We start from the raw sequence: 26,840 nt of genomic DNA on the forward strand, positions 1-26,840 counted from the left end.
AGCTCATTCCAAACTCATTCTATGTCATTTACAAATTAGTACAGACTATGGCTTTCACTAAATGCTTTGCTTTTATCAAAATAGAAAAGGTTGAAACCCATGCCTTGAAGTAAATTTTTTTTTTTTTTTTTTTTGAGAGAATGCCTTGAAGTAATTTAAAATAGGACAAATAGGGAAAACCCACATAGGTCATTAATTTTAAAGTTTAAAAGACTATCTGAATTCTCAACCAAGCATATATATGAGATCAATGTATATTTTATTTGGCATTTAAGGCTTAAGTACAAGGTAAACTGTATAGCACAACCAAAACACATGGATTTATAATGTTTTTTGTTGACCCTTTAATAGTGTTATAACATTTCAAATCTCTCTTGTTGTTGTAGCTAGTGAATTATCCAAAACAAAATGTGTATAGTCACTTGATTTGTTGTACAATATCTCACATCCAATGCAAAATTTGCTACATAAAGGAAAAAAAAAAAAAAAAAAAAAAAGAAAAAAAAAAAAAAAAAAAAAAAAAAGATATAGAGAAATTCATAAAACAGGCGTTTTTACTTCTTTCTTCTTTTTTTTTTTTTTTTTAAGAATTTATTTCCCTGGTAATAAAGCACATATGTGCCTCGTTAGTATGTTCCTCGTCTATGTTGATGGACGAACTTGATGTAATGGACGAGCTCGATTTCCTGTTGAAAATAGAGAGAGTGAAAGTGAAAGACACCGGGTTGGTGCCAGCCAAGGACCCTTCGATGCTTGAATTAGATAATCTCCTCGGAAATCTATAGCATGTATTGTAATATGATAAATGTCCACTTACTTGCTTTCCATGGCTTTATATAGCCACATGATGAGCTTATTGCAAGATCCGTTGATCTCCCCAAAACGTTGTGATCTTAGCTGGGCGATTAATTCCAAGCGGCTCATTAAGTTGTCTACAATTAGGGATGGCCATACCCATTGGGTAATGGATATCCAACCCTACCTGATCCAAATGTTTCGAGTAATATCCGGTTCTTAATGGGTAGAGCTTAACCGGGTAGGGTATGGATATTACCCGAATTGTTCGGGTAGGGTATGGATATTATCCAAACCCGACCCGTAAAAATAAAAAAATAAAATAAAATAAATAAAATAAACCCGATTATGTATAGAATAAGACAAGCAATGATAGGAAGTGTTAGGTTTGCCTCATATTATTATGATGAGCTACAATTGCCACTGGAAAATTTCGTAAACTTTTCTATTTCTTTTTTCAATAAACTTCTTTAAATTGGACACTATGAAGTGTTTTTTTCTTTAATTTGATTAGGATTTAAAATAAGCTACACCTTTAAATGCTTTAAAAAGACCAGACCAGATGCTTGTCTAGCTAAGCATAAAATCTCACCTAAAATAATTCTGCCCAGTCACTAGAAGAAGAATCTGGGGCAATTATTGCAACTCAAGCGTAATTGTGCTGATTTTCTTTTCTCTGTTAAAGCTTGACTCTATCAGTTTTAACAAATGTAATTTATTGTAATCAATTGTGTTGAAGAACTAAAGTTACATATAAAATTATATTTTAAACATAGTTCTGCATTGTCCCCCCAGTGGATCAATCTTATTTAACATGTTGTACGACAAGCATTAAGCTTCTATGCCTCTCTGTGGTCTTGAAGGATGCCAACAAAGATTCTTATTGTGCTTATTTTTGCCTCCGTGCTGCTTCATCAAGTTCTTGGGGTCGATTTGTTGCTCCTGGAAAATGTAACCATTTGTAAAAGTTATAGTACAATTGCCACAAAAGAGATTTGAGTAGTAGACTGTTGAGAGTAGTTCATCCAAATTTAAAACACTTTTTAGAGTGGCATTGGATTTGAAGAGAAAGAAACAAAACTGATATCACATGGAACATAAACAGATATACTTAACTCCCACCAAATTGGAAATGGTACCAATTAAGCCCCAAAACATGGTATGATGGGGCTGGCTTATATAGCAAATTGCTATTTTATAACAGGGACCCAAGCTGTAAAAAGTCATGGACTGCCTATGTCATTTGAATTTGTTGTTTTATAACAAGGACCCAAGATATTTTCAGAGTTATTTTGATGCACCACTTATGAAAGTTCCAGAGAGGCTTCATCCAGTGAAAATATTTTACATTGAAAAGCCTGAAAGTGACTTTTATTACTGTTACATTGACCTTGATTTTGTAAAATTTATTTTAGGAGTTGCCATTTGCTTGACAAACAACTGAAGAGGCAGAGGAAAATGTTGCTTCTTTATTTTATTTTATTTTTTATCTAATAAAATTTCTCTCTATCTCAAAAAAAAAAAAAAAAAAAAAAAAAAAAAAAAAGAAGCAGATACAAACTAATCAATAAATTTTTTTTATTGATTAGTTTTTTCTTTTTTAAGATTGGTTAGTTTTTATGTTAAAATGTTTTGAATTAAAAAAAAAAAATTTAAATGGGTTTTGGGCTTCGGGTAGGGTATGGATATCCATGGATAATATATTCGGATAAGATTCGGATATGGATATTAATGGGCATTGATAATCGGGTATCCATGGGTAAACTTTTCGGGTCGGGTATAGGTATACCCGATTCATACCCTACCCATGGCCATCCACTGCAACTGACATGAGGCAGCCCATGAAGTTGCCAATTAATGGCTTCGTAACCGTTGGTTTGAATAGGAGGGTACGCTTTGCCTGAATGAGAGAGTTAAGTCTAACTTAAATGCGCTTAAGGTCGTCCATTCAACGGATGACCAATTTGATCACTATTCGTCACCTGGTATTTTGGTGGATAAGAAGCATAATATTTGCAATAATTTCCATACATTGTAGACAGACATGTAAAGTAAGAATAAGTTAAAAAAAAAAATGGCAATCACACTCAATAACACAAACAGACAAAAAAGGAAAATCACAAATATCTCTAGCAGCTCTCAAGCAATAAACAATAGTAAGAAAATATAAATTAAAGAATGGCCTGATTAAGTAGCTATAGAATAACTTAGGACCCATGCTAACTTTCACAGCATCAAGGCTTTCAGAGCAACGGTGATGAGTGAGAGAGATGGAGAAGGTGAGACTGTGAGAGTGTGTGTTCGGTCCCATTTGGTCTAGTTCGGTCCTGATTTATTTTCAATTGAAACGGTGATGTGCCCACAATCCACATGACATAAACTAATACAAACAATGCTGTTTAATAAAAGCCATTTTTTAAAAAACAAATGTTTTGTACCAAAAACGATGTCGTCTCCTTATGTAGCTGTTACATTCCAGAGCCTCATTATCGAATGTACAGGAGTTGATCCACCACAGGCAGTGGATTTTGAAATAAGAGCAAAAGCAACATTACTTGCATAGAGCATCTTGGCTTCCTAGTATGTGTGCTCAATTTCCACGCTAGGAAAAGTCTTTAAAAGGTTTCTGCAATAAGTGAGTAAAGGTTGTAATAAATAATTTATTTTGAAGTATTATGTAAGGTAAACTACTGCTAAAGCATTAGGTGGGAACTTTAGTTATAAAAATATTTTCCTTTTAATTTTATCTTCTCTCTGAAATTTGCGAAAAAAGAACACATTTTGTCTTCCTAAATAGGGTGGAGGTTGTGCAAACTTGCCAATTTGTAAATTGTTTTACCAAAAATTTGACAAAGGATTTTCTAGTCAACTTAAAAATATTTTAAAATGAAACAAATATTGAAAAATACAGAAAATATATTCTTGAAAAGCAAACAAAGTGAGGGCAACCCTTTAACCAAATGGCATCTCCCTTGGTGAGGTTTTTTAAACAGGTTAGATCTACTACAGGCTTGAGCCATGAATTGGGCCACCATTATGAGTTGTTTTAGGGGCCCAATTGCCCTCCTCCTCAAGGAGGTATACACTCTAGGCCCTTTGTTGTCTTATTAATTCATCCACAATAGGCCCCCCTTGCTTGCAATGAAGTTTGTGTAACTGATGGCCAATTTTGTGTGCCTAAGAACTTCGATCTTTCCCTAGTACGTGGTCTTGAAGGCCATTAATAATAATAATAATAATAATAATAATAAGTTCGTGTATATGTATATGTTGATGTCAAGTTTATGTTTGTGTGTGTGTCTTTTGTGAGAGAGAGAGAGAGAGAGAGAGAGTTTATGGTTTCTACCTTTGGCACTACCTTTCTTTTAGCCTAGAAGCAGAACAACCATGCATCTGACAATCACCTTGAGAATGTTGTGCCATTTTTGGAGCCAACTTTTGTTTGTAGCATCAACTAATTGATTGCTTAAGTAAACCAAAGAAATAGAATTTATTCTTGCACCCAGATGTCCATTAACTTGTGAATGTTTTATGGAAATAGAGTTTCCAAAAATGTATGGCAGAGTACAGTGAATTTACTAGGGTCTTGATTTAAAAATTTTCAATTAACTACCATAGTCCTTAGATTCAACTCAACAATTTTTTTTATCGATTTTGTTGAACTGTCAAATCAAGTAATTTCATTAAAATAATACTTTCATCCATTTGTCTTTCAAATTATTTTGAAAACATATGACTCCATATTTTATCCTTCTTTCATTGCACAACTTTTTTTGCCAACTAAAATAGTGAGCTTGCACACAAATACACCATTTATAGTTATATTAATAAGTTAGTGAGATAAGAGCAACCACATCAGCTCGTGGAAAAGATTCCATCTATTTTACACAAAAAACCTACTTTTTCTATTTTACACCATTACTTTTACAAAACACTCACATCAGTTTATCTATTTTACAAAACTATTCAATAAAATATTCATTATTCATCATTTTTTTATTATTTTCCCTAATGGTTATACTTTTTTTAATTTAAACTTATATTTTAAGTAAACTACCAACACCGGTGGCTCGGCCAATAAAGCCGCTTGTGGTGGAGGTCCGATGGCCCACCAGATTAGTGTCTCCGACCATTGTATCGCCATCACCGGTGGGCTGATTGTTGTAATAGTGTCTCCGACGACCGCCGTCAAATCGATGTCTCTGACGACCGCCGCTGAATCGATGTCTCTGACAACCGCTGCTGAATCGATGTCTTCGACCACCGTATTACTAGAATCGGTGACCGAATTGATGCTGTCGAATCGATGTCTCCGATCAACGGTCATTTTTTTTTTTTGACCCAACGGTCATAATTTTTATTGTTATATCCACCGGTCATAGTTTTGAAATTCAAACGGTAAATTCAAACCTAACTTTAAACCCAATGGTAAATTCAAACATAAATGTCATATTTTTTTAACTTTAAATCCAATGGTAAATTCAAACCTAAAGGTCATATTTTTTTTTTTTTTAACTTTAAACCCAATGGTAAATTCAAACCTAAAGATCATATTTTTTTAAACTTTAAACCCAATGATAAATTCAAACCTAAAGGTCATATTTTTTAACTTTAAACCCAATGGTAAATTCAAACCTAAATGTCATTTTTTTTTTTTAACTTTAAACCCAATGGTAAATTCAAACCTAAAGATCATATTTTTTTTTTTTACTTTAAACCCAATGATAAATTCAAACCTAAAGGTCATATTTTTTTTTTTAACTTTAAATCCAATAGTAAATTCAAAGCTAAAGGTCATATTTTTTTTTTTAACTTTAAACCAAATTGTAAATTCAAACCTAAAGGTCATATTTTTTAACTTTAAACCCAATGGTAAATTCAAACCTAAATGTCAAATTTTTGAAATTCAAACTCAAGTCACATTCTTGCTCTATAAATATGACCATTTTCTCTCTAATTTCCACCCACTTCTACAAAATTATCTATTCCATTCGGTTTTTGTTCTCTCTTAATGGATTTCCATTATGACATTGATTTTATTTTTCCAAATGATGATCCTCCATTTGACTCATCTCCTGATGATGATGAGACGGAACTTACTCTAGCTATTGCCATAGAAGAATTAAAGAATGAAGGAGCATCAACATCATGTCGTCGTTCGGTTCAACCTTGCAGGTTTATCTGGCGTAATCCTTTGTAAGGTCATGATAGGCTTTTCCATGATTATTTTGCTGAAACACCAGTGTATCCTCCTAATGTATTTCGAAGGAGGTTTCGAATGAGTCATTCTCTTTTTCTACGTATCCATTCAAGAGTTGAAGCTACTGAACCATACTTTGTTCAAAAAAGAAATGCGGCTAACACACTCGGGTTGTCTTCCCTTCAAAAGATGACCGCTGCAATCAGAATGCTTGCTTATGGAGTGTCGGCTGATTTCATGGATGAATACATAAGGATTGGAGAAACCACTGCAATAAAAAGCTTAAAAAAATTTGTTAAAGCGGTAGTTTCAATCTTTTCTGAAGAGTACTTGAGGTCACCAAACAACAATGACATTGCAAGGTTGTTAGCAATTGGCCAACATCGTGGATTTCCAAGAATGCTAGGAAGCATCGACTACATGCATTGGAAATGGAAGAATTGTCCAAGTAAGTGGAAAGGTCAATATATTGGTCATACACGTGATCCAACGATAATTTTGGAAATCGTGGCGTCGTATGACCTTTGGATATGGCATGCATTTTTTGGGTTACCGGGGTCTCACAATGACATCAATGTCCTAGAGCGGTCTTCTGTATTTTCTGAGCTTGCTGAAGGGCGTGCTCCTCCGGTTAATTACTCGATAAATGGTAATAACTATTCGATGGGGTACTATCTTGCAGATGGTATATATCCATCATGGGCAACATTTGTTAAAACAATTCCAGCACCACAAGACCGTAAAAGACAACATTTTGCTTCCGCACAAGAGGCGGTCAGGAAGGATGTCGAACGTGCATTTGGAGTACTTCAAGCGCGATTTGCAATTATGCGTGGGCCTGCACGTTTTTTCCATCTTGAAACGCTTAAGGACATTATGATGGCATGTATAATATTGCATAATATGATCGTTGAAGATGAGCGACATACTTACCTTGGAGCAAATGACTTTGATTATGATCAAATCAACGATAATGGACCCGAACCGGTGTCACATAATCCCACTTGTAACCTTATGCAGTTCATTGAACGTCATAATTCCATTAGAGATAGAGGAATTCATTCTCAACTTCAAGCAGATCTCGTTGAGCATCTATGGCAACTACAAGGCCAGTCGTAGGAATTTGTAATTCTAAATTTCTAAGCATTACTACTTTTATTTAATGTGAACCTTCGTTGGAATTTGAAATTTTCTAAGTTTAATTTTACTAAGTTTCCAAAAAATTGAGACAACAAAAAGCCGTATATAAGTTGACAAACCCTTAGGTAAGTTTGTCAACTCAAGTTTAGTTATAAACTTACACTAGATACTATCCTGATCGTTGGTCATTTTTAACACAACTGTAGCTATTCAACAAAGCTTATGCAGAAAAATGACACTATGCAGAAAAATGACACTATGCAAAAATGACACTGCAGAAAAATAATTATGCAGAAAAATAACATTATGCAGAAAAATAACACTATGCAGAAAAATAATTATGCAGAAAAATAACAGTATGCAGAAAAATAACATTATGCAGAAAAATGACACTATGCAGAAAAATAACAGTATGTAGAAAAATAACAGTATGCAGAAAAATAACACTGCAGAACAATAACACTGCAGAAAAATACTATTATGCAGAAAAATGACACTATGCAGAAAAATAACACTATGCAGAAAAATAATTATGCAGAAAAATAACAGTATGCAGAAAAATAACACTGTAGAACAATAACACTATGCAGAACAATAACACTATGCAGAAAAATGACACTGCAGAAAAATAATTATGCAGAAAAATGACAGTATGCAGAAAAATGACACTATGCAGAAAAATGACACTGCAGAAAAATAACACTATGCAGAAAAATAACATTATGCAGAAAAATAACAGTGCAGAACAATAACACTATGCAGAACAATAACACTATGCAGAAAAATGACACTGCAGAAAAATAACACTATGCAGAAAAATAACATTATGCAGAAAAATAACAGTGCAGAACAATAACACTATGCAGAAAAATGACACTGCAGAAAAATAATTGTATGCAGAAAAATAACACTGCAGAAAAATAACATTATGTAGAACAATAACACTATGCAGAAAAATGACACTATGCAGAAAAATAACAGTATGCAGAAAAATAACACTGCAGAAAAATAACATTATGCAGAACAATAACACTATGCAGAAAAATAACACTATACAGAAAAATAATTATGCAGAAAAATAACATTATGTAGAAGAATGACACAATGCAAGTACAACCACCTGTTGAGAAAGTGCAGAAAAATAGCATATACAATTAATAAAATCAGCAACCAATAAAATAGCATATTTACATTCAAATAACATTTACAACCAATAAAATCAGCAAGTACAACCACCTTCAACAGAGATATTGCTTCACCCAAAATAGAATGACAAGAACAGAATCACAAATTAAATTGAATAATCAAGTGCTATTGTTCGTGTACAATACAAAATTTACAACATTGCATCTATTTCCTTGCACAAGTAAAGACTACAAAAATATATCTAACATGATTAGAGATTGAATAATCATGTTCCTTGCACAAGTAAATACTACAAAATAGATGTCTAACATCAAATCATCTATATCAACTATGTGCTAGTATCTTTGCACTATACAAAAAATTACTTGATTAGATATTGTCAATAATAATATTCCATTATGATGCGTATTTAGACCTTAACCTCTCCAAGATTTCCAAACGACGTAGACGAATGTATTCTTTTTGCTCAGGATCCATAGTTCTTGTATCTTTCATCATAAGTTCATCTTCCATTTTCCTTTTTTCTACTTCATTCTTCTCTTCCTTGATACGAATCAACTCTCTTCGTTCTTCGGATGCAATGCGCATTGCCTCTTTTCGTTCTTCTAATGCAATGCACATACTTTCCTTTTTCTCCTCATGCATTCTTCTCTTTTCTTCCTTGATTTCGTCCAATTGGGAGGAAAGTGTTGGGATCACGTCATCACAATTCTTTCTTTTCTTTAATTTCACCTTTTCGGCCTTCTTGCCTATAGGTCTCTCCAAGGTTTCGCTGGAGTTCATCTCTTCATTATCTTCATCTACATTTATTGAGCTTGCAAAGGATTGTGTGGCTGGTCGTGTGGTTGGTTGTCTTGTGCGGGCCTTCAAACTATCTCTTAGAATCAACCACTTAGCTTCATTCCTCAAAATTCTCCAACAATGCTCCAATTGAAATGCATTTTTGCAATTAATTTGATACATAGTTTTTGCATCTTCAATCTACAAAAGTAAAAAATTGAAAATAATAAGAATCATAAAACTAAAAGTGTTTTGATGTACAATACATATTAAATGTTGAGTTGAAATACCTTGTCATGCTCAGTTTTACCGCTTTCATTCCGGTTCTCAATTTGGGCCAAGCATCCACAGAACTTGTTGGTCTCCCTTTGAATTGTTGACCACCGACTATTTAAAGAATCCTTAGTGCAGTTAAATTTCTTGTCATTATGGAAGGTAGACCAAATTCTCTCCCAAAATGTTGTGTGTTTTTGGTTCGTCGATGTCACGACATCTAAGCTAATATTGAGCCACGTCGACACTAGCTTAATGTCTTCATCTATGGTGAAGTTGATTCCCCGTTGACCTCTCTTAGTAGTTGATTTTTTTGCAATAGGGGGTATAGATTGTCCCATTTCAACTTGGGGTGGAGATTGATGGACATTGACGTCTGAATGCGGAGTGAACATCAAATTACTGCTGTCAAAAGACTCAAAACCTTGTTCATTGTCTTGTAAAATGTCAAGGAAGAAGGGATTTTGATTTTGTGAGTCCATCACCTAACAAACACCAAAGTAATTCAAAAGCAGCACTAATAAGCAACAAAATTGAAAACAAAAAAGAAAAGGCATTGAGAGCATGGAATTCAACCACAACCAAGCAATCACAACCAAGCATAGATGAAGCACCCTTATGGTCTAATTAATAACCAAGCACCCTTATGGTCTAATTCATTGACCAATTCATGTACAAACACAAGAAAATCAAACCTCAAAGCAACAGAATTGAGAGCATGGAATTCAACCATAGAAATAATAAGTATTCAACCTCAAACCTCAAACCTCAAACACAAGATAAAACCCACATGGAATTCAACCTTAGAAATAATAAGTATTCAACAGAATTCAAAAATAAACCAAAATTTAAACCGATTTCCCACAAATTATTCTCAAATGAAGAACTAAAAAAAGACTGATTTTATCAAATTTGGCTTGCAAAAGAGAGACAGAAAGACAAGCAGTTAGCTATACTATTTGCAACCTATAAGATTAGTCCTAGAATAAAAGTAAAAAATTAAAGATTAGTCCTAGATTAAAATTGCTCCACAGGCAGAGACATACGCAGTGAGAGGCAGAAGTTGAAGATTGGACATTGTAGGGAGCTCCTAATCGCCATCTCCGTGTTGGTGGGTGCTTCTAGCTGCAGCTACTTAGTGCTAATACTGATTCTATTAAGGGTTAGTCTTCTTTGTCCTGTTCCACAGCATTTATATGGCTTTCTTTTTGGTTGGGGAAAATGACTAGTTTAGGCTGTATGTTGAAGATTTCTAATCTAAGAAATGTTAGTGGAAATGGAAAATGACTAGTTTACGCTGCCCAGACAAGACCCAATACTCCCGCCCGATAATCTAGTGGCTTTTGCTAAGCAACAAAACCAGCCACAACAGCCAAAGGCTACAATACAGGGCAAGCTACCCCAAACAACAACTTGATAAAACCAGCTAAACTACACAGCCAAGTCCAATTATACATACACACTGACCAGGCACAAAATCTCAGCAGCTAACTAACCAAATACAAGGTAATCACGGCAATAAAGCTAACAACCAAATATCCACACAGTAAATCAGCTAGAACTCTGTAACTACTAGAGTGTTGTACTGCCACACAGATCTAGTATTAAGCTTGAATTCAACATCTGAGATGCCCCATCGTGTGTAGATTTTTTGTTGGCAATTCTTTCATGGCCAACAAACAGTATATGTTTCTCAAGTATATCCCAAAGAAATTGTAAAACGAATATCAACATTATCTTCCACAAAATGTTCAAATAAAACAGTTTTTTTCACCAGTTGAACATCCAAATACATAAATAGCAAAGCTCTAGACAGAACTGAGAGCATCTTTTACCTCTGAGTAGTGGGTGTCCAAGTCCACAGCTGCCCATTGCTCAGGAGATTTGGCCCGTAAGAAAGGATTGTAACAGATAAAGTTTTTAGATCAAGCTGCAAGAAACAAAATAATTTGAGCATCTTTTTGAGGAATAAGCTACTTGCAAAATTAAGTAACTGAACATAATAAATTTATATCGTTGAGAATTTTACAATAATTTATCGCTACAATAATTTATATAGTTTTCTTATTAAAACATAAGAAAACTATGAACATCAAATAGAGCAAAGTTCAAAAATTAAAACATAGATTGAAACTTTTTTGACCTATCAAGAACAAAGTTCATAAATTAAAACTCGTTCTCGCATTAGTGGGGTATAGGCATGGAAATATGGAATCGGGTGAATACGATGACTATCTATTCAAATCCAATCAGGTGATGCCACGCATAACACAAAAAACTATCTTTTTATGCATTTCTTGATTTATATTTGTGGCAAGAGTTTCTCTTTTTTTTTTCTTTTTTTCTTTTTTATATAGAACTATCCCATGGAGGTACTAAAATAGCACACCAGCTCTCAAAAATAACTTCGGGTGTGCTCCGAAGAATCCCTAAAAAAAACCCCAAACCAGAAAAAATTTGAAACAAGAAACCCCCAAAAAAATTAGTTTAGAGAAACTCCCAAGAATCTTGATTGAAACCAAAAAACTCTAAAATCTCAATGAGAAAAACCCATACATTTTTTAGAGAAATCAGCCCCAACGTCTGTCAATAGAGAAGATTCCGTCTGTCAATTGATCCTCCCTCCTCACCGGAATTGCAAAACTCCCAAACCAATCACATTTTATTTCCCGTGGTGATGAGAATGAGCAAAAGAATATGAGAGGAAGAACTCAAGAGGGATAGGGAAGCTGAGAGTGAGAGAGGCGTTGGTGTGCTCAGTGAGAGGAGAGAGAAAAAAAGAGCGAAAATGAGGTTTTGTTTACTGTACATATAATATTATTTTAAGGTATAAATGGGCTACAGTGCCACTGTAAATTTACACGGGTACTGTAGCTCGTTGAAAATTATAGATGGGTTTACACGATTTTACAAAGACTGATGTAGTGTGTTTTTTGCTTCAAAATGTGTATTTTACACATTTATACACAATTATCCAAGAGCTGATGTGAATGCTCTAAGTATAGTAAATACAAAATAGAATTTTAAATCAAAGATAAATATACGTTCAAAATAATTTAAAAATTACTATTCAAATATCATTAAATTTTTATTCATAAATTTTTGTATATAAATATTTAAAATTTAGTTTTTTTTTTAAACCAAATTTAGTTATTAAAATACATACGAACTCATATTGTTGTTTTTCTTTAATAAATTATTAAACTAGTCGGGAAACCCGTGCAACGCACGAGATCTTACCTATTTATAATAGACTAAAATAATTTTATAAAATTTTAAATTGATTATGAAACTATACTATTGCGTGAATTGCTCCTATTTTTTTGAGTTACAATTTGATGAATAAGTCATTGCTTGAATATGCAATAGGTTGCAAAAAATCTAGCTAACAAATTTAGATATTGAAAAAAAATAACTAAAAAATTCTAATGTTAAAAAGTCCGAAAGGAAAAAAACATATATATATATATATATATATATATATGACTACCAAATAGAGAAAATATAAGAGAAAGATAAGTTACCTTCAAGAGAATAATCCATAGTTATAACAGTTGAAATTTGCTAAACTGTTTCAAATATTGTAAAAAATTGAACCCAAAAATTTAGATGGTCAAACTTTCAAAAGACAATAAAATTTAAAATCAAAAGATTCAGAACCTACAAATTATAAAAACAAAACAAAAACAAAAAGTCATTATTACGAGACAATTTCAGTAAGGATGGAAAGCTTTTCTAAGTTTTTTTTTATCCAATTCTTCCTAATTGATGAAAAATTTGGTTCAGACATTGTCAAACACTTTGAAGGTGCAAATAATATAGGCTTCCAACATAATCTTTAATTAATAAACAAAGAAGCATGACACCATAAGAGAAAACATAAGATAACATATAGTGATATACCTTACTCCACAATACTTGTAGTTATACTATATATTGTAAAGTATTACTCCATCGCCAATGAAAATCATGTAAAATCTTATTCACAAAAAAGAGAAAAAGCAATAGCAAGAAAACTTATTCACAAAAAAGAGAAAAAGTAATAGCAAGCGTACCAAAGAAATTGAAGTTTAGGGTTTTCTCTCTTAGTGGAGAGAGACAGAGGAGATTGCTTTAGGGTTTTCAAAGATTTTGTCTCTTATATATATATATAGATAAGAGACTCCTATTAGGACTCTCTTTTAATTTAAAATTTTTTTAAATTAAAATGATGATGTGGAAAATTGTGGGAGTTTCAAAGACTTCGGTTTTATACAAAAAAGAGAAAAAGTAATAGCAAGCGTACCAAAGAAATTGAAGTTTAGGGTTTTCTCTCTTAGTGGAGACAGACAGAGAAGATTGCTTTAGGGTTTTCAAAGATTTTGTCTCTTATATATATATATATATATATATATATATATAGATAAGAGACTCCTATTAGGACTCTCTTTTAATTTAAATTTTTTTTAAATTAAAATGATGATGTGGAAAATTGTGGGAGTTTCAAAGGTTTCGGTTTTATATATATATATAGATTACAGTATTTAGTATGTGAGTTTGTGTTTATGCTTATGTTAATATTTGCTTGTGAGAAATATATATACACTTTTGCCATATTTTGTTAGAGAGGAAGAGGTTGTGGCCCCCCGGCTCATTAACTTTAAAGTTTAGTAGACTATCTAAATTCTCAACCAAGCATTTAAGGCTTAAGTACAAGGTAGCGGACAAGGTAAAATGTATTGCACAGCCAATAATATTATTAATAAATCAAACGGTGACATTTCTTAATAGGCCCTACGTGCCATCATTAAACGATGACGTTTAAACAAAGCCTTTTAAATGTAAAGCATCAAACGATGTCATCTTATGTAGCTGTTATAGCAATTCGTTAAAAAAGCCATTACGAGTCAGTTCAGTTTGCTAGAGTTGGTTTCAAGTTCGTTAAGATTTCAAAGTCTCTGTTCTATTTTTTTCTTCGCTTAGTTTCTTCTCTGTCATGATCTTTTTGCATCACAAAATCTCGGCAAAGATCACAAAATTTCATCATTAGGTTGCTGTGAAATGGCTTATACAGATAATCAAAACTGAACTTTCAAGTGAGACACTAAAATAGTAATATCCTTCATATAATACTAGGGGGATCCAATGTTGTGAATCAATAAATAATTTGGTACAGTTAAAAATTCTGTTTGACCAAATGTGAGAAACATAATACTAAGCTAAAATTAGACATACCCTTTGATGAGTAGGTGCATTAAGCCATTAAGAAGACATTGTCAAACACTCGAGGGCATTGTACAAACCCATGATTCTGTGTTAATCTCTTCGTTTTCTCTGATAGTTTTTGTGCTAGATTAATACAATTTATTTTTGGGTTTGTGCTAAATTAATACAAACAAACAAGCCACCTCAAAACCCAATTTATGAATTCATTATCTATCATTTCTCATGAACCCACCTCAGTTTCATACCTTTTGGACTCCTAGCTATGAATCCCTTCTCTCATTGTCTACATCTGGGATCATAATTAGACCCTCTAAATGAATCCAAGGACCACCTTAAAAATTTGTTCTCTGTAGCAACGTATTGAGATAATAGACTCTGTGACTACAGCTCTAGATCACCAAAATACCAACCCCATTGTTGAATAAAGATTTTCAAATCATAGGTTGATCAAAATGAAGTTTAAGCTTTCTCTCTTTGGCACATGAAAATATTCTCTAAACCTCTTGTTCAAGTCATGCTATAATAAGCCTTTTATATGATGTCATGTAAGGCCTGAAAATCAAGGTAGCAATCGACCTAATTAACATAATTAGATTTTGATTTCACAATTCTTAATCTGGTAAAACATTGCTAGTTTTAAGATTCTTGTGAATAATTCTTAATCTTGAGTCTTGATGAAGATATAAAATCCCACAAGCAATCCCAATGATAATTTCAAAGCGTTTGCTCCAATTTAGCAATGAACTTCTTGTAGGATTTACAACAAAATTTGTCTCTAGTGTACTAAATATTTGATTTCAATAGTGTTGAAAAAAGTGGTTTTATGTACTTCAAATATATTCTTTGGACATATATAATAAAAGAAAATAGAACAGATGAGGGGAATATTTTTTTTAAAAGAAGAGATACCAAAAATGAAGGTGTCCAAGCTTTTGTTGGGCATGTAGTCATAAGTCAGCATCTTTTCTTCCTCCTCAATGCAACAACCAAAATTTTGACAAGATTCCTGTGTTGAAGTTTTGCAATCAAGACAACTTCATTTTTGAATTCCTCTTTTCCTTGTCTTGAACTCTTTGATAGGCTTTTTACAACTATTTGTTGTCCATCAGATAATTGACCCTGAATTCATGATCCAAAATTAAGCATACTCATAACGATTAATTTTAAGAAATTGATTTTAATGCCTCCATCAGCTACTTCAGTAACACGTCTTAGCTTATGAAACTCATTTTCCACCATTCACACCCGCACAATAATGGAATATGAAATAGAAAGAAAAATGAAAGTTTAAATAGTATATAAAACACCCTTGAACGTTTAGACCCCCAATTACAAAATAACCAATTCAAGCTTTATGACAAACAACTAGTGTGCGGAAAATGAACACAAGTTATAAACAGAATTGGTAAACAATCTAAGCCAATTAAAATCACATCCACAACAGAAAATAAAAGGCAAAGATTAAGGGAAGAAAGATGCAAACACAAGGACAACACACGATGTGTTATCAAAGAGGAAACCGAAGCCCTCGACGTAAAATCTCTCCGCCGCCTTCCAAGCGGTAAGTAATCCACTAGAAAGTGTAGTTGGGATACATGAACAGCAATAGACCCTTCAAGCCTAATTTACCCAGTGTACCTAAGCCCTCCAAGCTTCTTGCTCCAACTAGGTTGCGCCGAACTTATTTCTTTTCTAGCTTCCCGGATTCCGTTACTTAACCATAGTATCAATCAATGTAGATTGGTTCCTTCCTAACTGCTTCCCAGAACACCAAACAGCCCTCTCACAGTAATGGATATGGTGAGAAAAGGTTTTGGTAAAAGACCTCTCAAGGGTTTAACAATAGAGAGGAAGAGAGTTAAAGAATTTGAAGAATCTCTTATGTGAAGATTGTGGATGAATCAATTTTGTATAACTCTAGGGTTTCTCTCTCAAAATTCTCTTTAGAAGTTCTCTTTCTTTCGTGGGTATATGGGGTATTTATACTGGGGTGAGAATGGAATGTGAAGAGTCAGGTTTTTCAAAATAGGGCTGGCTCGCGGCTTGATTGAGTCGCGAGATCCAGCCGCGAGATAACAGAACGGCCAGATGTCCTATTTTGTCCTGTAGTGCTCCAGCTAGCATGACGCTTCAACTTCTGGCATGCTTGACACGTGTGCATCTTCTAGCGGTTTGCAGCCGCGAGTCACCCGCGAGATCCAGTCGCGAATCTCTGTTTTCTTGCACACTCTTAAGCATTTCAACACTCTATCTCACTCACTACCCGTACAAGAATCTCACCTAAATACAGGGTTACTAATTGCTGAAATACAAGCAAATTTGACACAGAATAAAGCCAACAAGTTGGTTGACTAAATTCAACCTTACAAAAAATGTGCAAGATATCAACAATGTCATTATATATAAATTGTAGCTGTACCTTAAAAACAGGGCCAAAACCACCTTGTCCAAGTTTGTTGGTTGGAGAGAAATTGTCAGTTGAAGCAACTATGCTACTTAGCTTGAAAATCGATAAATGAGGATTTCTACTACTGCCCTCAAGCTCGTACACCTCCAAAGAGCCTTTGGTACTGGTAAAGTTTAATGATTGATTGTGCAATTTCCTCTTCACTGTCCTACAGCATATTTGATAGACATTGCTCTATAATTTAACTGAGGATTTATATAGCGTGGAGGACTAATCTAACGACTGTGCATGTGAGCGAGTCAACAATACAAAGCAAGCGTTTATGTTACCATTTGTTTTTTTTCTTCTTCATTAGCCACATATAGGCCATCAAGGATACCAGAATTAATGGCACAGCGAAAGACAATATTTTAGTAACCAGCTGCTTCTTGTTGCCAGGAAAACCTTTTGACTTCCTTGTGTAAGTAGCAGGTGAAAAAAAACCAAAAACAAAACAAAAATATAAACAAACAAACCAACCGTGAGTATACATGAAAGAAAAGAAATCCTTATTGGCATAAAGCACCGATGGGACAATTACCCTGAACATTAGTGAAGAGAACCCTTAGCAAGAGGGACAAATACCTTGATTAACAAGGACTCTATGCCTTTTCCTTCTAATTTGAGAGGATAAGTTTTGGTAGGCCCATACCCACCATTTTCCATCCACCCAAATTTAAATTAACCAAATTATAGTAAAGTCCCACAAACCTGCCATTTTCCTTTCATAGTTTTCCATCCAACCAAATAGACCAAAAAAGTGAAATAGGAAGAAATGAAAATTTACAAAAAATGTAAGCAGGCAGAGAAGGCTACCTAACTCACAGTTGCATCCACACGTATATTTAGATCCTTCCATTCAATTGAATTCTCAAAAATGCCCATCAATTCACCATACCATGCCAAGCAACGGGTCCCCTTCCCTTCAATATCCATGTTGATAAAAGCTGTGCAAGAACAATTACTCAAGCATGCCTGCTGGCACTCTGAGCTACTCATACTCGTCTCCATCCAAGCTGCATTAGATGAATCGGGACTCTTCACACTTTCTAACTTCACAAACCCTTCGCAATTCCCACACATCGACAACCCCAAGTTCTTCTTCACACATCCCTCAGAACCATCTCTGTGATACCAACCCTTCGGAGACTTGGGTTCATACCCTGGCAAACACGTACACTCAAACCCATTATATTTGTCAAGATACTCCTGACCACATTTACTATATGCACCAGAGTGTCCATAGTTGTCACACCTGTATTTAGGTGCTGACCAGAGTTCCTTCCATTGAAAATCACGATCATTCCACATAAAGTTCTGAAGCAATCCAGAGTTTTCAACCACTACTCTAAAAATGAAGGATAAATCCTCAACAAAGTAGGCAAAAGACACCTCATCTTCCTTGTTGACAAAATCATACTTATAACCTGATGAGACTCTTGCTGATGCTGATAATGTTTGCCATGGCCATGCAGCTAACTGATGCAGGATCGAAACCTTATACAAGAAGGCTTGTGGAGAGCCATTTGGATTCATCTTGTGACTTCCAAGATGTCCAGAACCTGTCTAGCCCGGTTATCTGATTCAACCCAAGCCTCATGCCTGGAAGCAAAGTGTCTGTAGGATAGTCAAAGCTTTGCCATAACACCTTTTTGTTATTTCCCTGGATCAATACCAGGTTTCCTGAATCTTGAAGCTGAGCAACACAGGAGGTTGTCCCTTGTAGCGAAACATTTGTAGACCAAAGAAGACGGTTAAAACTGTCATGGAGGACAAGGTTTCCAAACTGGTTGATGGAGAGAACTCCGGAGGAATCATTAATATGATCATTCCTGTTTGCAACCCACACAACAGTTTGATATATTGATATATTGATATATATATCAATATATATATTCCTGTTGGGGAAAAATATATTGATATGTGGTTTGATTGAGGATTATGAAGTCTCCCTACCAAAAGGGAAGAGAGAGAGAGAGAATTATGAAGTCTACCTGAAAATGACGCATTCAATTGGAAATTGCATCATGTCAATAAGTCAGCTTACACAGTCATTAAGCATCACAATTCTACCTGAAAATGAAGGCATTTTTCAGAGAAGGTATTTTCCAGTGAAACCATTTTTCTACCTGAAAATGACTATCATATTAAATATCACAATACCTAATCTTAAATATCTTTCTCTTTATTTTAGTGCAAATAAGTAATGGCTAGAGCAACATGTTAAATATCGATCATTGACTTTTAGCACATATTCCTTACTTAATTTGAGATATAAAGAGTTATCAAGGAATATGGCCAAATATGTGATAACCTTGAAGTCTTGAATTCCTGAGCTTTGTGCTGTCCTGCAGCTAAACTCAGTCCAGAAAAACTCAGTGGCTTTCATAAATCAACCTATTACTAATTGACTATGGCATTTACAAATTAGTACAGAATATGTAATCCACTAAATGCTTTGCTTTTATTCAAAAAGAAAAGATTGAAACCCATGTCTTGAAGGAATTTAAAATATGACAAATAGGGAAAAGCCACACGGGTCATAAATTTAAAAATTTAGTCAGAAATATGAATTAAAGAATAGTGTGATTAGGTAGCCATAGAATTCCTTAGCCCGTAGGACCCTAAGGAATTCTTTGACAGCATCTGCAAGCTCTTTCACACCCTTTAGCACAAGTGATAAGACTAAAAGGACTGGGCCTAAACCCCGAATTTTATATCTTTGGCCGCATAGTTTCTTCTCCAACTGTGAATCCCCCTTTCCCATTTAGGAAATGGTGTGGTAGTAAGGTGTTAAACAAGAAGACCAAGACGTTTTGTCTGGTTTCTCTAAAAAAAAAAATCAAAAAACAAGACCAAGACAACATCGTTTTAGGCCCAACAGAAGCAACTTAATAAATGTACATAAAAAAAATAAAAAGGCTAAAATGCTAATTGAACCCAAATTTGGTATTTCAGTTTTTTAAGTTTACTTTGTTCAATTAAGTCTATTTATTTTTAGATTTATTCAATTCAAGTATTTTTTTTTCCAATTTTATTAAAAAAAATTGTGAATGTACATAAAAAAATAAAATATATATAAAATAAAAAGGCTAAAATGCTAATTGAACCCAAATTTGGTATTTCAGTTTTTTAAGTTTACATTGTTCAATTAAGTCTATTTATTTTTAGATTTATTCAATTCATGTATTTTTTTTCCAATTTTATTAAAAAAGTTGTGATTAAAAAAAAAATATTTTCATATGAAAAAATTTTATAAAATCATTTATTAATTTTATAAATTTTTTATGTGATAATTTTTTTTTTTTCAATTTTTTTCCATTAGTGAATTGTATATTTAATGACATTTTTTTATAAAAAAAAATGTCTACATTGAATAAATTTCAAATTTAGAGAATTCGATTAAATGAAAGTAAAGTTAGATGACTAAAATTCAGTCATACGCATCCAAAAAAAAAAAAAATTCAGTCATACTTAAAAGATATAACTTGCATTTTAGTTTAATAATAATAATAAAAATAATAAAAATAAAAATAAAAATAATAATAATAATCAATCAATCAAACGGTAACATTTCTTACTAGGCCTCATGTGCCGTCATTAAAACAGAGAGACCTGTCCTCATGATATTACTACTGGTACAAACAATGATGTTTTAACAAAGCTTTTTAAATATAAAGCACCAAACAGTGTCATCTTATGTAGCCATTATAGTGAGTTCGTTAAAAAAACTGTTATGACTCAGTTCAATTTGCCAAAGTTAGTCTCAAAGTTAGTTAAGATTTCATAGTTTCTGTTCAATTTTCTTCTTTGCTTAGTTTCTTCTCTGTCATAATCTCTGCATCAGCAAATCTCAGCAAAGATCACAAATTTTCATCATTAGGTAGCTATTGAATACTTTGTAAAGATAATCAAAACTGAACTTTCAAGTAGGACACTAAAATCCTTCATATTATAATAAGGGAATCAGATTTTGTGAATAAATAAATAAATTGTTAAATTAAAATTTCTGTTTGACCAAATGTGAGAAGCATGATACTTATCTAAAATTAGACATACCCTTTGTGAAGTATGTGCATTAAGCCATTAAAGATGAATAGCAATTCAACCATATACTGTCATATAGTATTTAAAAGGACATTGTCAAACACTTGAGGTTCATTAATTGATCACAAGTGACCAGATTTCATAATTGACATATAAACCCACAAGACCACTAGCAACTTCCCATGGCAGACCCGCCGCTGCCATTGCCTCCTCCACTTCCAAGACTGCAAACATAATTTTGCAGCAGACAAACAAGCCACCTCAAAACCAATTTATGAATTCCTTCTCTCTCATTTCTCATGACCCCACCCCAGTTTCAAACCGTTTTGATTCTTCCTTATGAATCCCTTCCCTCCCTTCTCTCACGATCTGCATCTGTAATCACAATTAGACCCTCTAAACGACTCCAAGGACCACCATAAAAATTTGTTCTCTGCTACAACGTATTAAGATAATAGACTCTGTGACTTTAGCTCTTGATCACCAAAATATCAACTCCATTGTTGAATAAAGACTTTTGAATCATAGGTTGATCAAAATGATGTTTAGGATTTCTCTCTCTCTAAACCTCTTGTTGAAGTCATGCTATAATAAGCCTTTCATATGATGTCATGTAGGGACTGAAAAACAAGGCAGCAAACGAGTTAATTAACAAAATTAGATTTTGGTTTCACAATTTTCAATGCATCGAGCCACTATCAAAGTCAACATCCCTCAAACATCATCTTTCAATCGATTGAATGGATGTCAAAATTATGGATTACTCATAAAGAACTGCCTTCTTTTGAGATGCAACTTAGGCCTATGAAACCTGGACTTGACATACATTACAAAATCAAAATATCCAAGGGTTTCAGGTGATTAGATTAAATGAGCTACTAATAAGTGAGAATAAACAGCAAACACAGACTGCATGTTTGCCTTTTAGCTTTCCTAAAAGTTCTAATGCTTGGAGCACAGGAAATTGTCTGTAGGTTACATCATTCTCTATTATGTTTCAATTATTACTTATTAGCATATGAGGCTTGCGTTGCAATTATATATCTTCAAAGTTTAGGGGAAAGTACAGTCCACTGAAGTAGGCTGCATTCACTAACACTTATATTTTACATTTGGACCTGGTACAATAGGAAAGAAAGAAGAAAAAAAGAATAAGAAGTATATTTGTTCTTATAAACAGAGTAAAATGTTAATTGTTCCCATAAATCCTTATAGAAGCAATTTAGATGCAATCTTTACCTTTTAGCGAGCTTCAAACATAGTTATTGTCACGTCATTTATAGAATAAAACCCCTCTCCTTTGACTGATCCCAAATCATTGGTAGGTCTTATGAACACGAAAGCAGGTTGCTTCGGAGAAGGAAGAGTTGTTTCACAACTTAGCATGAGAAGAATTGCCAACATTGTTGGTCGATCCGTTGCATCTTCTTGCACACATAAGAGCCCAATTTGAATGCATCTCAAGACCTCATGAGAAACAAAAGACTCAGTAATTGATGAATCAACTATATCCAAGGCTCTATCTTGTCTCCAAAGTTCCCAAACCTGTATGGTTTATAGCATTATCCAAAAGGAGTTGTATTATAAATGCAAATGGAAAAGACGGTTATTTTTTTGTTACTTACATGCCCTATCAAAGTTAGAGAAGGGTGTGTTTGATAAGAACTATTATTCTTCTTGCCACTAATGATCTCCAACAATATGACACCAAAACTAAAGACATCTGATTTTGTTGAAAATTTTCCAAATATTGCATACTCTGGTGACATATAACCACTGCATATGAATAGTATTAAAAATAAAGTTAAAGTTCACATAGGCCTTCATTTTCTATATGTGTGGAAAGTGTGCAAGGCTTTGTGTGCACATGTGTACTTACTATGTTCCAATAATTCTAGTTGTCTTGTCTTGAAACTGGTCTCCGTTGAATATACGAGCTATCCCAAAATCCGAAATTTTAGGATTCATCTCACCATCTAGGAGAACATTGCTAGTTTTAAGATCCCTATGAATAATTCTTAATCTTGAGTCTTGATGAAGATACAAAATCCCACGAGTGATCCCAATAATGATTTCAAAGCGTTTCCCCCAATTAAGCAATGAACTTCTTGTATGGTCTACAATAAAATTTAACTCCAGAATACTCAAAATGTGATTAAATAGTGTAAAAATATTTGATTGTATGTAGTCCAAATATATGCTTTGAATATATATAATAAAAGAAAATAAAACAAATGAATGCAATAGATTTATAGAAAAAAGACATACCAAAAATGAAGAAATCCAAGCTTTTGTTGGGCATGTACTCATAAATCAACATCTTTTCTTCCCCTTGAATGCAACAACCAAAAAGCTTGACAAGATTCCTATGTTGGAGTTTCGCAATTAACATAACTTCATTTTTGAATTCATCTATTCCTTGTCCTGAACTGTTGGATAGCCTTTTTACAGCTACTTGTTGTCCATTAGATAATTGACCCTAAATCCATGATCCAAAATTAAGCTTAGTCAAAAAAATTACTTCAAAGCAGTTGAGTTCAATGCCACAATCTGATCCTTCAATAACTTATGTCTTAGCTTATGTAAATCATTTTCCTGCATTCACACTCATACAATAATGGAAATTGAAAAAGAAAGGAAAATATGCAAGATATCAACATTCAGCAATGCCATTATGAATTTTAAGTTTACCTTAAAAACAGAACCGAAGCCACCTTGTCCCAATTTGTTGATTGGAGAGAAATTGTCAGTGGCAGCAACTATGCAGCTTAGATCAAAGATGAATAAATCTGGATGTCTACTCTCCTCCAGCTCATTTCCCTCCAAATAGCCCATGGTACCGTTAAAATATAATGACTGATGGTGCAATTTTCTCTTCACTGTCCTAAAACATATTGATAGACATTGCTGACTATAATTTTGCAATTAAGCATTTATATAGCTCAAGTGGTCTACTAAAATGACTCTTGATATATATATATATATTCCTCTGTGTTTGTGTGAACAATACAATGGAAGTGATGTTGTTACCTTTTGTTTTCCTCATCTTTTTTTTTTTTGGAGAGGGATGTTTTCCTCTTCTTCATTAGGCATACATAGCCTATCAAGCATACCAGAAACAATGTCACCATAACAGAAATTATTGTAATTGCCAGCTTCCTCTTGTGGCCAAGAAAACCATTGGACTTCCTTGTGTAAGCAGCTGAAGGACAAAAAAATAAATTATATATATATATATATATATATATATATATATCAGTCAACGATTTGTAAGGTGAAATAGGCAGAAATGAAAATTTACGAAAAATGCAAGCAAGTGGAGAAGGCCACCTAACTCAGTTGCATCTACACGTACATTTAGATCCCACATTTCATATGAACTCTCCGAAATGTCAATCAATTCACCATACCATGCCAAGCAACTGGTCCCCTTCCCATCAATATTTATGCTGAGAAAAGCTGTGCAAGAGCAATTTCTCAAGCATGCCTGCTCGCACTCTGAGCTACTCATACTCATGTCCATCCAAACTGCATTAAATGAATCAGGACCCTTCAAAAGCTCCACCTTCACAAACCCTTCTCCATTCCCACACATTGACAACCCCAACTGCTTCCTCACACACCCCTCAGAACCATCTCTGTGATACCAATTCTTCGGAGACTTGGGTTCATACCCTGGCAAACAAGTACACTCAAACCTATTAAAACTGTCAGCAGACTCGGGACCACACTTACCATATGCACCACAGTGTCTATAGTTGTCACACCGGTATTTAGGTGTTGACCAGAATTCCTTCCATTGAAGATCACCATCATTCCACATAAGGTGCTGGAGCAATCCAGAGATGTCAACCACTAGTCTTGAAATGATAGAGGGGTCATCAAAAAAGTAGGTGTAAGATAACTCATCTTCGTTGTTAACAGAATAATACTTAAAACCCGATGAGGCTGTTGCTGCTGATGATGATGTGTGCCACGGCCATGGACCTGACCGCCAATATAAAGTCGAACCCTTATACAAGACGAGTTGTGGAGAGCCAGTAGGATTCATCTTATAGATGTAGTCCCCAGTTCCGGGGTCATCTTGTGACTTCCAAGATGTCAAGAACCTGTCTAACCCAGTCATCCGATTCAACCCAAGCCTCATGCCTGGAAGCAGTGTGTCTGTAGGATGATCAAAGCTTTGCCATATAACCTTTTTGTTATTGCCTTGGACCAATACCAGATTTCCTGAATCTTGAAGCTGTGCAACAGAGGTTGTCCCCTGGACAGACACATTTGTAGACCAAAGAAGACGGTTAGAACTGTCATGGAGGACAAGGTTTCCATGGTTGTTGATGGAGAGAACACCGGAGGAATCAATAATAGGATCATTCCTGTTTGCCACCCACACTATAGTTAGATTTGGCACTTTGACAAACCAAATACCAAGATACCGGTAGCTAGAATTGCCGGGACTAAAGAAGCCTAAGGCGAAATTATTTTTGTTGGAAATCAAAGACTGGCCATCCTTGATGGATTGATCTGGTGTTAAGGTGTCAACGGAAGTGCAAAATGGGAAGAAAAGCACGATCAGAATCAATGGCATGACCATGGTTTCAGGGTCCATGTTTGTGTGCAGTGATCTTTCACTTAAAATAACCTTTTTTTTTTTTTTTTTTTGGGAGGGGGTGGTTGGTTTGGGGGGGTGGGGCATGAAGTCTTTTTACAAGAAAAGAGAGAATATTCTGAAGTTCTTTCTTTCTGATACCTATCGCTGACTAATTGTTTCTTTTAGGACTACACGCCTCTCTTTTTTCAAACATAGAAGCAGCCTATCAAAAAGGATTTTGCTCCAACTCAATGAGCCAAGCATCACAAGTCAACCAGAATTGCGTCTAGGGACAGGAGGCATTCAAGCATCAATTTTATATTAGACACGGATTTTGTAATTTCTTATATTGATCAGTCAAACTCAACAGGATAACATAATTGACTACATGAGAGCATCCACAGCAGTGGAGCTAAAATTTTAGCAATTTAGCTCCACCAAAAGTTACTTTATCTATTTTACCTACACACATACTACAGCAGTGGATCTATTTTAGCTTTCAACACAATAAAATAATATATTCATCACAATAAAATAATATTTCTACTCTAATAAAATAATAATATTTTTACAATAATAAAATAATATATCACCACCACCACACAGCACAAACATCCTCCACCACCACCACTCAACACAAACATCCTCAACCACCACCACCACCACCACCACCACCACCAGCAGTCCACAGCAGATAAATAAAAAAAAAAAAAAAAAAAAAAACAAAACCCAAATCAAGGCTCAAGCAAACGACGATACAGTACAAACATCCTCCACCACCACCACTCAACACAAACATCCTCAACCACCACCACCACCAGCAGCAGCAGCAGTCCACAGCAGATAAAAAAAAAAAAAAAAAAACAAACAAAACCCAAATCAAGGCTCAAGCAAACGACGATAGTTCGCTCCTCCGTTGTTCCCAGTTCGAGTTCGAAGACCTCTTCCAATCCCTAGTTTCTCGGTTCCCTTCCTTCAATTCCTTGGATTCATCGCTCCGGCGCTCGGTTACGCCGGCGGTTTCGCTCTCCACCGCCAATCCAAGGATCGGCTGAGACATCGAGGCGATTCCGATGTCGGGGAGTGGATTTTCTTCACCAGTACGACGCCGTTTAGCCGGTTCGTGTTCCTGCGGTGCCCTTTGGTGTCGTTCGCCGAAGGCGAGGACGTGAACGAGAGGCTGGTGAAGGAGGCGTGAGGTTGAACAAAGGAAGAAT

At 34.4% G+C, this 26,840-nt stretch overlaps 3 protein-coding genes across 8 annotated transcripts in view; 1 reads left to right on the forward strand and 2 right to left on the reverse strand.

Moving 5' to 3' along the window:
- The window catches only part of LOC126727320 (G-type lectin S-receptor-like serine/threonine-protein kinase RKS1), a 164,319-nt gene that overhangs the window by 35,144 nt on the left and 102,335 nt on the right, over positions 1–26,840 (reverse strand). For 2 of the 6 annotated variants that reach the window (XM_050432907.1, XM_050432904.1), the window contains exons 1-7: positions 24,363–25,706; positions 24,063–24,234; positions 23,724–23,916; positions 23,301–23,511; positions 22,912–23,149; positions 22,658–22,808; positions 22,272–22,577 (exon numbers count right to left, since the gene is read on the reverse strand). In XM_050432907.1, the coding sequence (XP_050288864.1) occupies positions 22,275–22,577; positions 22,658–22,808; positions 22,912–23,149; positions 23,301–23,511; positions 23,724–23,916; positions 24,063–24,234; positions 24,363–25,641 (2,547 nt within the window). In that variant the 5' untranslated portion in view covers positions 25,642–25,706 and the 3' untranslated portion in view covers positions 22,272–22,274. Of the gene's footprint in view, positions 1–18,547; positions 18,818–18,979; positions 19,059–21,087; positions 21,653–22,271; positions 22,578–22,657; positions 22,809–22,911; positions 23,150–23,300; positions 23,512–23,723; positions 23,917–24,062; positions 24,235–24,362; positions 25,707–26,840 lie in introns of those variants that run through there. The other 4 variants (XR_007656203.1, XM_050432905.1, XM_050432916.1 and 1 more) reach the window with 4 other exon arrangements.
- LOC126727334 (uncharacterized) lies at positions 6,116–7,164 on the forward strand. Its single transcript, XM_050432940.1, has one exon. It carries the CDS (start codon positions 6,185–6,187, stop codon positions 7,112–7,114), a length of 930 nt encoding a protein of 309 aa, XP_050288897.1. The 5' UTR covers positions 6,116–6,184; the 3' UTR covers positions 7,115–7,164.
- On the reverse strand, positions 8,560–18,521 carry LOC126727332 (glutathione S-transferase T3-like). The gene is made up of 5 exons (XM_050432939.1): positions 16,959–18,521; positions 15,449–15,658; positions 11,170–11,264; positions 9,352–9,819; positions 8,560–9,262 (listed from the first exon to the last, which is right to left on the reverse strand). The coding sequence occupies exons 4-5, from the start codon at positions 9,814–9,816 to the stop codon at positions 8,678–8,680; spliced, it is 1,050 nt and encodes a 349-aa protein (XP_050288896.1). The 5' UTR covers positions 9,817–9,819; positions 11,170–11,264; positions 15,449–15,658; positions 16,959–18,521; the 3' UTR covers positions 8,560–8,677.

The sequence above is a fragment of the Quercus robur genome, chromosome 5 (assembly GCF_932294415.1).
Source record: "Quercus robur chromosome 5, dhQueRobu3.1, whole genome shotgun sequence".
Classification (NCBI taxonomy): Eukaryota; Viridiplantae; Streptophyta; class Magnoliopsida; order Fagales; family Fagaceae; genus Quercus; species Quercus robur.